Here is a 14,601-nt window from a genome sequence, read left to right on the forward strand (position 1 = left end):
GGTGCAGAAGGAAATGAGCGTTAGGAGGTAGGCGTATGAAGATGGAGAGGAATAGATACGGGATGGCAATAAGGATAATAGGAAACATGGTCAATGTATAACAATCGTCGGTAAGAATCATGTGGGCAGGCTTTAGTTAAGTTGAGTCGTTAGGGTAGGCTTTCTTGAAGAGATGGGTCTTCAATGCTTTTACTGATGTAATTGCTGATATAGAATTTGTACTTAGCAACTAACTTTAGGTGACTTGTACCGAATTACTCCCTAAGTGTCACACTGCTTAATATTAGCACATACCTATAGTTTGTACTTTGCTTCAGAAGTATAGAACTGTAACATCATGAGAACTCCTGTACTGTTACACTATAGTGTTAGAATTGAGGGTAGTTTTCAGAGCTGCTAGCCACAAATTGGATTGAATAAACAAAACCAATATATGGATGTGGCATAAGCAAAAAAAACCCATCATCTTGAGTCTTAATGTAAAAACAAAAAAGAAGAAAAGAACCTGAATGAGAGCTGTTGGCTATATATCCAGAGCTTGAACAGTGTTCTTGAACTGGGATTGGAATGCAGACAGCAAGGTGGCAGTGTAAGTATTAAGTGATGTGCAATTAAAGGCCTTGATGATGTGGTAAAATTAATGGTGGTTGTGGCAATTTGAAGGCCTCCTGTAACTGGAGTTGTTGGCTTATGAAAAAGCAAAATCAGTGAATGACCATAATAGCTCAAACGTTGCCTGGAGTGTTCAATGCTAGAGTCCTCTAATTGCAAAAGTTTGTCATTAAGGTGTGAAAAAAGCATGATTATGACATGACCAAACTCAACTTATATTTGACCCTTATTGTTAAAGGGGCCAAATGCATATCTGTAACTACAAAAAGCCATTAAAATCATGATTTACAGTACTGCTAGCGTGCATGGTGATGGAACAAAATTGTCATATTTCGGTATAAGACTTCATCCAAAGTGTGGTGTTTTCTAGAGGCATCCATATACTATATATTCAGAAGGTTGGACGAATCAATCCTTGATGAAGACTGGGCTAAAATATTTTCATTGTTATAACAAGGTGGCCTCATAAGTTAAAGGTCCACCCTAGAACAGAATGCTTTTCTGATGCCATTGTATGGAGTGTATAAGAGAAACCCTTTAGGGAATATTGGTGGCTTACTTTGCCAGGGTTCCTTGTTGAAGGAGTGGTACGGAAGAGCATTGAGAATGGATAATGTCATTCATGATGGGAAGAACCTCAGGAGGACCACTTAAAATCAGTGCTTGCATTGAGACACACAGCTGTGGGGCGTGCCTAAAGGAGCACACCTGGCTCCTTGGGAGCCCTGAAGGAGCTGTATACTATAATATTGGAAAGCATAAAGGGAAGCTTAAGGTAGGAGTCTTCAGTACTCCTAAAGTTAGTGAACCTATGAACAAGCATTTTGTTCCTTAAAAGGGTCTTCTTCCTTAGATGTGTTGTCTCCTGGTGCCTCTGTTTGGGTGGTCGATCTACCCTTTCTCCTGGTTTAAAATCCTTTTCTTGTTTTGGGAGAGTTTTCCCATGCTGGTGTTCCCTTCCAAGGTGGGGTGTCTACAATATTGACTAAATCCCCTATGGAACTACCTTTTCCTAGTATCTCTAGGCCGAATGTGGTTTAGTGTCCAATTCTTGAGGACTTTGATTTACAAACACCGTCAGAAATAACTTTGAGAAGTCTGGAAAGTGGTTAATAGGACTGGAGGATGGATAACGGCAACAGGTCCACAGTTGTCAGTTTTCATAGAGTTGACTGATTTTGAAACAAAGATTACATTTATGGACTCCAGACTGATTAGACAGTTTCATTGGCTTTGAGTTTACAGTCTACAGTAGTTAACTTGTATTTGAGACAGTATGGTGATGCATAATCAATTAGAGTGTTTTGAGAATACAGTGCATGTTAAGACTTTAAAAAAAAAAAAAAAAAATTTCATTGATACCATCTTTGTCACCTGAGTTCTTGGTATGTAGATATAATTGAAGGAAATATTGCTTTTCAAAAATGCTGAAAATATGATTATTTCTAATTGTAATGTGTCATCTCATCAAGCTGGGTCAGTAAAAGGAGCCCAGGAAAAAGTAGCCGAGGAATCTGAATCTTTTAATTCAAAATCATTTTTGGAGACTTACCAAGATGTCAGTGCTACTAGGTCTACTCTTCTAGTTACTCTGTCTGTTGAACAGGAAGTGATGTATTAGTCCATTTTTAAAGGTACTAAATAAAAATAAAACAAAATAAGGTGGTAACCTTTTTTTTTTATTGGACTAACTTGATACATTTTTTGATTAGCTTTTAAATACGATACCTTCTTCAGATCAGAAATATGTATATGTGAAACATAAAAGCATTCCAATGACACTCATGGGGAAAAGTAGGAGTGAGTAGTGGTGGGGAGTGGGGTGGAGAGAAATTGAGATGGATGGGTCATCAGAGAGTTTCAAGGCAGTATGATTTTATGTTTATAATAGGAAACCCAGATCTTTTAAGTCCTGTCTGGTGGGTTTCAAGATATTTTATCACTAACTTCAAAGGTTTTATGTTTCTGGATTGTTTTGAAATTTACTTTTAGTATTCTCACTATAAAGTCATTCATGCAATTCTGTGGTCTGGCAAAATGCTGTCCTACAGAGATATTACCCTGGTTAGCACTGTGATGTTTAATTTGGTGCTGATGTCAATTGAACCTAGTCTTAAATATTTGGCCTGTCTCTCCAACACTATCCTTCTTCACATTTTTTGTATTGAATAATACACTTCATTTGAAGATGAGCATATGTAGGGATCCCCTCAAGCTGAATGTTCTGTCAGTGACTTGTGAAGTCCTGTGATATGTGTTAGCACTGTTTGCAGCTTGTATATTGCAGGGATGTGTGCCGTTTTTTTTTTTTTTTTTTTAGTATCTCCTGGGAGCTTACTTTTCTCTGGGAACATCTTTTCCATTAATTCACCCTTGTGGCATAGTGGCTGTAGATATTTTATGATGATTCTCAGTTTTTCCAGCTCTGTTTGAATGTCACTACAAGGGGCACTCTGTTTTCTTTTGTTTGCACTGCAGTAGGTTTTCCCTGGGTGTTTTGAGGGAAGAGGCAGTCTTCGTGGAGATTATTTTGGGGTTGTATCCTTTTTGTTTGAAGGATTCATTGAGGATTTTGAGGTGTTTCTCTGTTGGGTTAGAGCAGATGCGGTGGTATCTCTTGGCTTGGGTGTGCATAATGGATTTTGTTGTATGTGAAGAGTGGTAGCTAGAATTGTGGAGGTAGCTGCATCTATCGGTTGTTTTCTAGTATATATAGATGTTTGTATATAGCCATTGTTCATAGAGGTGTCTAGAAAGTTGACTTTTTCTGTGTAGTCGTCAATTTTGAATTTGAAGGATGGTATGCATTGAAAGAACTGTAAAATTGTTTGAGAGTTGACTATCAGTTAATACATACTATAGGAAATTGACTGAGGAACCCACACAAAATTATTCAAAACAGTTGAAAAGTTTATCAAAACACTTCCACAGCAATTACAGCCACATCTAAAGAAACTTATTCCAAACTACCCTTCAGTGGGCATATTTTACATGCTACCTAAAAGCCATAAAATGGAAATCCTGGCAGACCAGTTATATCTCAAATTGGCACACTCACAGAGGAAATATGTAGACTTGCAGAGAGGATTCTTAATCCCTTAATGCACAAGATAAACAACTTCATGTAAGATACCACGGACTTTCTGAACAAATTAAAAAACATCAAGCGGCTACCTCTAGATGATCTTTTGGTCATAATGGATGTAGAATCATTATATAGCAATATTTCCCATGCAGAGTGCATGTGATACATTTCTAAAAATATCCACCCTAGACTACCAATACACACTGGAAACTATTTTATTCTAACTGGCAACTATTTCATTGTATTGGTTTATCTAAATTTTGATTTATCCTTTAATGCTGTCTATATGTATTCCTTGATTTCTTTATGGGAATGTGTTTTGTTTTGTGGGTTTGTTAAATTAAAAAAAAAAACTCTCCACAAACTTTAGCAGAACAAAAATCTACTGATTATACCTGGTGGGATGATGAAACTTCTACAGTCACTGGATGTACAGTTAATAAAACTGAAGAATCCTGAGAACATCATAGTAACATAGTAGGTGTTGGCAGATAAAGACCTGTAGGTCCATCCAGTCTACCCCACAAGAATTACTATAGTATGTGGTACTTAATATGTATACCTGGTCTTGATTTGTCCTTGCCGTTATCAGGTCATAGACGCTAGAATTCTGCCCAGCACTGTCCTTGTTCTAAAATTTCTGAAGTTAACATCGAAGCCCCTGAAAAGCTCCACTCCAGCCCTTCCAAATCTATTTAGCCATGATTAGGGCACAGACCGTAGAAGTCTGCCCAGCACTGGCTTTGTTCTCCAACTTCTGAAGCGGAATCCGTCCAGCCATGATCAGAGCACAGATCATAGAAGTCTGCCCAGAACTGGCTTTGCTTCCCAATTACAAAGGCAGTCATACCTTTACATCTGGTAGGCATGTGTGAACACTTAGCAATTCAGTATCGCATCTAAATCTAGAGCCTGCTATCATTATAAAAGGCTTTCTTAACTGCTGTATTTGTAATTTTATGGATGGCAGCGAAGGTGACGCAATTTAGCTTGATATACATGGCAGTACATCTACTGGTAATAAAAATCGGGCTGCTTAGGCAGCGGTAATATTATAAATGATTCTGGTGATGACAATGGTACTGTTAACTTGTATTATCTTGATAAAGAGGTCAACGACCATGTCCTAGAAGAGATTAATTATATTTTGAATGGTGCGGGCTTTTTGGACACATCAGATGTATTTTATTACTTGTAAAAAGGATGAATAACTTTTCTTTCTTCCAGATTTCTTTTCTTTCAAAATCTGTGATATCGTAGGTAAAAATAAATACAATTTTTACTAAATATATTTAAATTTTATTGTATTTAAATATAGCTATTTCTAAACACGACACTCGATTGCCCCACGAGAATGCTATTGGCATTGGTGCTGTTTTCATTGGGACCAGAGTACATTATTTTAGAGTAATTACTACTAAGTAAAATATGCACCTAGAAATTTAAAGAAAATATTGTGAATTTTAGTAAAGATTTATGAGAATTCTTAAAAAGGTGTCGACAACTGAAGCTCAAACATATTGTTTTGGGTGTCTGAAATATTTAGAAATATTGGACATGTGATAACAGATACAGAAAGAATTTTATAATTGACCAAAACAGCAGAAACATTTTTTGTAACTCTTTAACATGATGGTTTAAAAACGGAAAACAAATGTAAAGGACGAACAGCATGGAAAGGACGTATCTTAAAAACACATAAGACAATGACACCAACTGAATTCCATACCCAAATATTAGAATCCCTTTAGTTTTAAGAGAAACTAAAGGGATACAGGAGAATGTCCTTTCAATTCTAGAGCCTTAAGACATGGCACTAATAGTATGATTGTTTACCTTATTAAAACAGCACTAATGGGCTTGTGCGCTCGTGTTGACGTTTGCTCATCGGCACTTAAATGCATATACTACAAACACAGTAACAGATATATTTTGAGTAGCATATTGCTTTGACAGTACATTGAAACATGAAAATTTGAAATCTTGTCAATAATTATATGCTAGCCCACTGGTTTTCTAAAACTGAGAGAAGATAATTTTACTTTATGATCTCTATTTCTATTTTAATATTCTTACAAGTAGAAGTAAAAGTCAGTAGGCAAGTTGTAGATGATGTTTTTATTGTCCTAATTTAGTCCATTTCTGACCTGCTTATGAGGGCTGCACTGCTTTCTACAGGCCAAGCAAAATGAACAAGTTAATAGGGTGAAAGAAACGTCTATATGTAGTGGCTAGAATGGAAAGTTCAATGAAAACTTTGCAAGCAGGAGCATTACTGTGTATTTTACTGGCTGAGCAGTACAAAAAGGCTGTCAGTGTTGGTGTTAACTTGCTTGGAAACCATTACCGCACACTGAATTAAAATGCATGGTAATGCAGTCATCATCAGTTCTGCGGCCATGTAATTTAAAAAAAAATTGTTTTTAACACAGCTTGGAAAACCTTTTGCTTAGGTCTAGGGCAGCGTAGAAGAGAGGGTTTATCAGAACCCCCTCTCTCCCTCCAAACTTACAACCCTGCCCCGATTACTTTCTGCAACTATCTCTAGTGGTTTGGTAACCCCCCTCCCTCCACTTAAAAAAAAATCCCTGATGTCTGCACCCCCAAGCCCCATATCTTAAATGAGGCAGGGGAAATGACCACTCACACCTGCCTCCATGGCCACCAACTTCAAAAATGGCAGCACCCAGTCAGCCTTACAAGGGAAAAGTTTTGATAATTTGGAGTATGAATAATTTGGTAGGTTTTTTTGCTCTCATATTATACCATTTGACCTAATTACTGCAGATTTTTGTTTTATTCTACACCAGTACTCTTTACATATGCTTATCTTTTGAACCTTGTAACTTCCTCTGATTTGCAGTAATTTAGACCTTTTTGAGAGGCTTAAAAGAGGAAGAGAAATTTCCTTTGCAGTTTTGCCCTTGTATGGCAGATATATTTTCTAATGTGCTGCTTAAGATATTTTCTTTCTCTTTGACTTCCAAAAAAGTAGAAAACAGTGCTTTACTTGTGTGTAGTTACCTTGAGAAGTTGAAATGCTTTGTGTTGAATAGGCAATTTATTTTTTTTTTTGTAACATCTGTTTTCAGAGCGCCAGTCAGAGCTGCCAACACAAAGCAAAGCGAGCTTCCCCAGCATTCTTAGTGATCCAGACCCAGATTCCTCTAACTCTGGTTTTGACAGTTCTGTTGCTTCACAAATCACAGAAGCTTTGGTCAGTGGACCAAAACCACCCATAGAAAGTAAGCACTTATTTTTGCTTATTTTTAAATGATCAGCAATGTTTGGCATTTCTGAAATAGAAATCAAATTGATGTTTCCTTTATAAAGGGAGGTGTAAAGTTTTTAATAATACTGCTGACCTTCATAATGCTATTGAATAATACAGGATTATACCATGGCGATAAGTATTGGGTATGACAAGTCCATTGCCCAAAGAGTTTAAGATCTACATGAAAACATGAGGCAACAGGAGTTAAAATAATTGCGCCAGGGAACAAAGAGCGTCACTGGGAGGCGTGGGATTTGAATCCTGGTCTGACTGGTCCCCAGTCCATTGCTGTAATTTCAAGGCTACTTCTAATATAAAAATAATCTGAAAACATTTAAGGGTTATGTTAATATCTCATGCAGACAGGAGAGAACATTTCTGTGAATTGTCTTTCACTTTTTGTTACTTATTTTAAGTGTGTCAACAAAAATAAGACATCAAAGATCTAAGGTCTAAATAATTCATAAGATATACCCTTTTATGTTGTGCAGGCAGGAAAAAGCAGGGTGCATTATCAAGAGTAAGGAGAGCCTCCAGATTACCATCAAAATTCACAAGCAGTCTTTGTGCTTAATTGTTTCAAATCTTATAACATGTTAGTCTGTAAGCGCGTGATAAGTAGGGGGACAAAATAAAGCAAGTGACTGTACCAGTTTTCAAGCTGCAATATTAATGGGGAATCACATTGGTCAGGAGAAATTTTAGGTATTTGAGACTTAATGTTTGTTGAATTTGTTGACTAGGAATATTTCAAATAAAAGTTATAATGAATAGTAGAGCAATTATTTGTACTGCATCTCCAGTGTACAGTGGTATGCAAAAGTTTGGAATAAATTGTTTTGTCGTGTTGAATTTCAGTATCATTGGCAGTCATTTAATTTCCATTTTAAGTTTGTGCATATTTATTTTTGTGGTTTCTTGCAAAGTGATTCTGTAATGCTATTTCAGTAATAAATTTCTTGTTTCACACATGCAACATGTAAAACGAATGTACTGATCAGCATGTTGCAATTTCAATGTCGCTCTGCTGTAATTTGGACATTGTGTCCATGACATTTTGATTAAAATAGAGGTATTTCATTTTCTCTGAGGACAAGCAGGCCATCTGTATTATCACATCCGGGTGACATCATCTGATAGAGACTGGTGCGGACGCTGACTAGTGAGTTGATTGTAGAAATTTCTAACAGCATCCCACTGCACATGCACGGTGTCTTCCCACAAATGTGGGTCCTTCAGTCTTCGTTTTTCTGTGGAGCAAGAAGGACACATCTTCGTGTTCTCGCAGTGTGTTTTTGGTTTTTTTTGGTTTTTATTTTCCCTTCTTGTTATTGCAGTGTCTTCGTGTGGATATTTTTTACCCTTTCGCAATTTTTTATTCTTAATCTTTATTTTGTTCCCTTTTAGTTTTTTAGTATTTTCAGCTCTTTGTTTCCTTTCTTTTTTGCGAGTTGCTAGGCCCGCTTAGACTGGAGCACCAACCTCTATTTGAACGCTGACCCTTTCTTCAGTTCATAATTGAGTTTAATTTGGCAACAATTTTTTTTTTTTTTTTTTTAATGTCTGAGACCCTAAGTGGCTTCAACAGATATGCCTAATGTAATCAGGTGATTTCCATGACAGACCCACTCCCCTAGTGCATTGGGTGCCTTGGGCCTTACCGTGAGCCTAACTCTTGTTCTGTCTGTGTACAGATGCAGTTGAGGGGACAGAGGGCACAACAGGAGAGAATTTTCAATTCTCGAAGGCTGATTCATCTGCACTGGAAGCATCAACCTCATTGGCCACTCAGACTGTGACTACCACAGGGAGTGCATTGGCATTGAGGAGGTCTCCGCCTGTCTTGACAACAAGCGCTGGAAGTAGGCCCTGGGATTGGTCAACATCGGATCAGATACCAAGGGTGCGTACAGGTTCGACGTCCTCTTTTTGACACTGAAGGTCTGCGATACTGAGTGTCGGGGGAAGCCAAGAAGCATAAGCATCGGTCCTCTTTAACGCATGGTGCTGGGAGATGGGGCATCGCCATCGTCGGTTTCTAAGAAGTGCCAGCACCAAGAGGAGCACTTCCCCTCTTTGGTAGAAGTTTGACACAATTCCTCCTCAGGCTGCCTCTGTCCTGGCTCCCCACCTTTGTACTCTACTCAGGCATTGAGAGTGCTTGCGCCAACTGTGGATTAGCCCCAAATTCTTCCTGAGGTTTGTACCATGCCTGTGGAGAGTTCCTCTCCACTGGCGCCTCAAAGGGTGTCGACCCTGACCCATGCAGTACCGCACTCAACATCGGAGGGAGTGAACTTCCACGGAGCCTGAGGGTAGGCGTGGATATGGTTCCACTGAGCCGGGACAGGCACAGACTTGGACTTTCTCAGTCCAGTTTGAGTACAGTGAGGACTGGCTGGGACTGCTTTTGGGACTCAGAAAGCCCTCATTACTTCTCAGAGGAGGAGTCTTATGGGGTTCCTTCTGATATCGCCCCACCTCAGGAGAGACTTAATCACCTTCTGAGGGTCTCTTTCACTGGTTTTGTCAAGGAGGCTTTGGCCATGCCACTTAGGTTGGAGACGGAGGAAGAGCTCAGAGCCAGAGATGTTATCTGTTTTAGACTGAGTCGCCTCCTAAGGAAGGGGTCCCAGTACCATTGCACCTTATCCTTAAAGATTCACTGACGAAGAACTGAGAATCTCCCCTCTTGGTGCAGGTTGCACCTAAGAAGGTGAATATACAGTATTGTATCCAGAAGGCTCCCAGATTCGAGAGGGCACAAGTGCCTCAGCACTCTCTGGTTGTCAAATCTGCCCTCAAATGAGCTAGGAGCTCCAGGGCGCATGCCTCAGCTCGCCCAGGTAGAGAGGCTCGGACACATAACAACATAAGAATAGCCATACTGAGTCAGACCAATGACCCATGTAGCGCAGTATACTGCTTCTAACAGTGGCCAATCCAGGTCACAAATATCTGACAGAAACCCAATTAGCTGCAACATTCCATGCTACCAACCCCGGGACAAGTAGTGGTTTCCCCCATGTCCATCTTAATAGCAGACTATGGACTTTTCCTCCAGAAACTTGTCCAAACTTTTTTAAAACCCAAATACGCTAACCACTATTGCTACATCCTCTGGCAGTGATTTCCAGAGCTTAACTATTCTTTGAGTGGAAAAATATTTCTTCCTATTTGTTTTAAAATATTTCCACTGTTTCAGGGTTCTTAGCTTGGGTAGGGGAGGGTGGATTTGGAATACTGGATATTCCTTTCTAAGATTTCCTGGGGTCATAAGAATTCAGACACCGGCCATCTCAGTTGTCTGGTAGTACTACTACTACTACTATTAACATTTCTATAGCGCTACAAGGCATGCGCAGCACTGCACAAACATAGAAGAAAGACAGTCCCTGCTCAAAGAGCTTACAATCTAATAGACAAAAAATAAATAGGGATAGGGAAAGGGTTAAAGTAGGGGAGGGAGTGATCCTGAATACTGGACAAACTTGAACGGAAAATGGGGTTGTGAGGGTAGTGGGAGGTTTATCGCAAACAAAAAGGGGATCCTACGTTACTTTGTTTTCTTGTAAGATGTTTTTGCTTATTATTCTGTCATGCTTGCTCGTTGTTATGTACCTGCTTGATGTGTTTGCCTAGACTTGATGTTTAGTTGTAGGCTGCTAGGGTTTTATTTATTTATTTTTTTTATTCTGAATAAAAACCGTTAAACCTTAAAAGTATTTCCATGTAATTTCCCTGGTCTCTGTATTTTTGAAATAGTGAAAAATCGATTCACTTCTACCCATTCAATACCAATCAGGATTTTATAGACCTCGGTCCCCCCTCGCCTGTTTCTTTTCCAAGCTGAAGAGCCCTATCCTCTTTAGCCTTTACCTCATGTGGGAGGAGTTCCATCCCCTTTATCATTTTGGCCTTTTGGGAGGAAGGTCTATCGAGCCTTATTGCCAACATCCAGTTCTACCAGTTGTACATAAGCATTTACTTGAAATCTATGCTACACTGTACATTTATTCTTGCAGATTCCCTCAGGAGCAGGCTGCAGAACTTCGCCTGTTGGCCAGCAAACAGCTGGAGTGCAGGAAGTATTCGGCCAGGGGCACTTAGGATTCTTTTGATATTGCGTCCAAACTCTTCGCCATGGGTGTGGGGATGCGCAGACTATCTCTTGGCTTCATGTCTCTGATCCAGAATCAGTGATTCAGTAGAGGTTGGCAGATATACCTTGCTGAGGAGACAATCTTCTTGGGGATGAGGTGGAAGAGGTCGCTGACCTCCATAAAGAAACATACTGCTACCATCCAGTCCCTGTCTTGGCAACCTCCTCCTCTTCTAGGAGGTTTTCAAGTGAGCCTAGGCAGCGACTCTACTACTCTCAAAGGCATAGGTTTCCACCGCAGCCTTGCTCTGCCCAGCAGTCCTAGGCCCAGCACTAATCTCATCCTCAGAAGTCCAAGCTGGCTCCCCGGTCGAAGTAAGGGACGAACTATTGACTGGATCCAGGAGAACATAGCTACAATCTAAGTAACCATCCTAGACAGCCTACTAGTAGGGGGGAGGCTGAATTTTTTTTTCTAGCAAAGATATGGCCCCTTGTAACCTCCATCTGATGGGTTCTTCAAATATAGGTTATGTCCTGCATTGGCATCCTTGCAGAGGACATCTCCACCCTTCTTACAGGCCAATGCAGTCAAACCTCTGTGCCACCAGGGGAAGAGGGGAATGGGTTCTATTTTCAGGTACTTCCTTATGCCAAAAAAGACAAGAGGATTTCGTCCCATCCTAGACCTAAGGACCCTGAACAAATTCCTTGTCAAGGAAAAGTTCAGGAGGACTTTGGATTAGCCATCATGCTGGTAGGATGCAACAACTGGTGTGAGCCTTTTTCTCCCAGTGGAAGGCTTTGAGGAGCTGTGGAGTCCAGCCATGCTGTGAGATTTGAGGAGTAAAGGCACTCCCTTGATTAAAGCTCTGTACCCTAATAAGGCCCGGCAGCAGAGTGCTGGAACAGAGAAGAGTCTGACTGGAATTGCACAGATGGCGGAACCCGCTTCTCAGAAATCTCCTGAGGTCCAATTGCCGGAGGAGGTGCTGGTCGTTAGCGAGTTTAAAAATGCTAAGGCAGAGATAGCGGATATGGAGGTGAATAAATTGGAGTCCAAGTTGGTGGTAATGCAAGGGAGACGAGCATGTGGAGGGTAGGCTGTACCACATGGAAGATCAGCAGGATCAGACTATAGAGGTCACAACCTCCCTCCAGAGAGAAGTAGCAGCTTTATCTACCAAACTAGAATATGTCGAAAACAGAATCTGGAGATCAATCTGCCGATTTTTGGTATCCTAGAAGGGGTGGAGGGGCTGCAACCACTGCACTTTATCCAGAAGGTGCCCTCTACTTGTTTTCCAGACTCTCCAGCGAACTCCATGTATGAGCTTGAAAGGGTACATAGAGATCTCTGGCCCTGCCCAGAGCTTTTCTTATCAAGTTGTTGAGATTTTAGGAAGTAGAACACATTTTGAAACTGGCTAGACAGTCCTGTCAATATGAGCAGTGGACTTTGTGTATCTTTCCAGATTTCACTGCGGAGATAATGCAGAGACACAGAGAGTTGGTGAAATATAAGCAAGCTTTTTTGGCACGAGGCATTCAGGCAGGAATCTGGCATCCTGCCCACTTAGCCGTCTTCTAAGACGGTTAACTTAGATTTTTAAAATCTAAAGACAAGATTGACTCTTATTAAATTGCTGGACTATATGAAAAAACAGAGTGGAGCTACAAGTTGGGCAGAAAATGGGGCTTCTACTTGGAGCCTGCTATACTCTTTACCTTGGTGGCACCTGAGGAAGAATCCTGTATCACCTGGTCTGTAGTCCGCAGCTAACTGATCCATTCCTTTCCATCAGTGGCACGCCCCAGCCTTAAGATTCTCCTGATAAAGGAAACTCCTCTCGTTTCCCAGGTCCAGAGTGCTCAGCAGAGTCCTCTTGCTCGGATCCAAGAGACAGGGACTTCCTGTGAGGACTTGGGGGATACTAGGGAGCAACCCTCAGCGGGAGACAGTACAGAAGATTGTGGAGTCTGTGATTGCAGAAAATCTGAGGCTCTGCACTTGGGCCAGTGCTTAAGGATCGACTTTTGGGTGTACAATAGTAGTAACTTCAGTTTTGGCAGAAAGTATTCCGGTTGAGTTGGTGGGAATCGCCATAAGGACATTTTATCCTGGTATATCATGCATAGATCGCAGAGAGATTGCGGCACTTCTGTGATTAAATTTTTAGTATAGTGGGTATACAGAGGGGAGTGGGAGAGGAAGGCTGACGGTAGAGGGAAGTAGTTTTGATGGGGGATTGAGGAGGTGAAGGGGAAAGGGTATTTTCTGAGGTAAAGGATATGAGGAGCCTGGGGGTTGGGGCAGTTTCTGAAGTAGAGCTTGAGATGCATGGATTAATGAGGTGAATGATGGGAATGGTGGGTGAGAAAATTAAGCTGGCATCCTGGAATGTGGGGGGTGTGAACCACCTGATCAAGCGACACCAAATTCTTAAGTATTTGCATGACTTACAGTCTGCTATAGACCTACTACAGGAGCTCAGGTTAGCTCCAAGTGAAATGCTCAAATTACTGGTGAGGAAATGGGTGAAGATATATTTCTCAATGGGGGGGGGGGCACTAAATCCAAGCTGTTGGCCATATTTCTCAGTAAACACATTCCTTTTATGGAAAATGCCACTGGGGGGAGGGGGTTTAGTGATCAGGGCAGGTATGTGTGGGTCTCGGTCAGGATTGATAATTGGAATTTTACTTTTGTTAATGTATGTGTCCCTGCTGGTGCTAAAGGTACTTTTTTTTAGAATTTGTTCCATAAACTCCAGAACAAATGGAAAGGGGATGTAAATGTTACAGTTAGCAAACATGATAGGTCCATCAGAAGAAGTTGAGAGGAGATAAGGGAAGGGAGTTTGCTTAAAAGGCTTCTTCTTATTCATTTGAAGATGTGTGGGAGAGTATTTCATCCATTTAGTAAGAAATTTACTTACTATTCTGATAGACTTCTCACCTGTTCCCATCTGGATTACTTTTTTGCGGAGAAACAGACTGTGTGGGACAATGGCAGGGAGTATCTATCTATCTATCTATCTATCTATCTATCTATCTAATTAGTATATTGGATCATGTACTTATCCTGGGGGGGGGGGGGGGGTAATAGCCTTTCCCAGGTGGACACAAAAACCACAGTGGAGAGTTAATGTGGGATTGCTACAACTTCCAGAGATCCTAAAGTTAGTTCGGGATAAATAAAGGGAGTATATCTCTTTCAGTGATTCTGCGGAGGTTTCACCAGTGGGAGTGTGGGAGGCTGGAAAGTTATATATTTGGGGCATTTTGATTCAGGCAGCAGCTAGGGCAACGAAGAAGAGAACACTAAAGCAACAAGATCTTTTTGAGCTGTTATCTGCTGTAAAAAAGTTCATGATCGGCATCCCTCCACTCTCCTGGCAATGAAGTTGGAAAAACTTAGGCATCAGATAGATGTGTTGGATGTTGATCGGATTGAATATTTGCTTTGGAGAATTAAAAGGGATTTCTTAGAGCATGGGAATAGAATGGGAAAACTCTTAGCATGAC

The 14,601-nt window shown here is 40.6% G+C and overlaps 1 protein-coding gene across 1 annotated transcript in view; it reads left to right on the forward strand.

The window, feature by feature from the left end:
* Positions 1-14,601, forward strand: part of CNOT11 (CCR4-NOT transcription complex subunit 11) — an 87,616-nt gene that overhangs the window by 18,996 nt on the left and 54,019 nt on the right. Inside the window, exon 3 of the mRNA XM_030201432.1 lies at positions 6,790-6,942. Coding sequence (XP_030057292.1) covers positions 6,790-6,942 — 153 coding nt within the window. The remainder of the gene's footprint in view (positions 1-6,789; positions 6,943-14,601) is intronic.

The sequence above is a fragment of the Microcaecilia unicolor genome, chromosome 4, assembly GCF_901765095.1.
Source record: "Microcaecilia unicolor chromosome 4, aMicUni1.1, whole genome shotgun sequence".
NCBI classification, from domain to species: domain Eukaryota; kingdom Metazoa; phylum Chordata; class Amphibia; order Gymnophiona; family Siphonopidae; genus Microcaecilia; species Microcaecilia unicolor.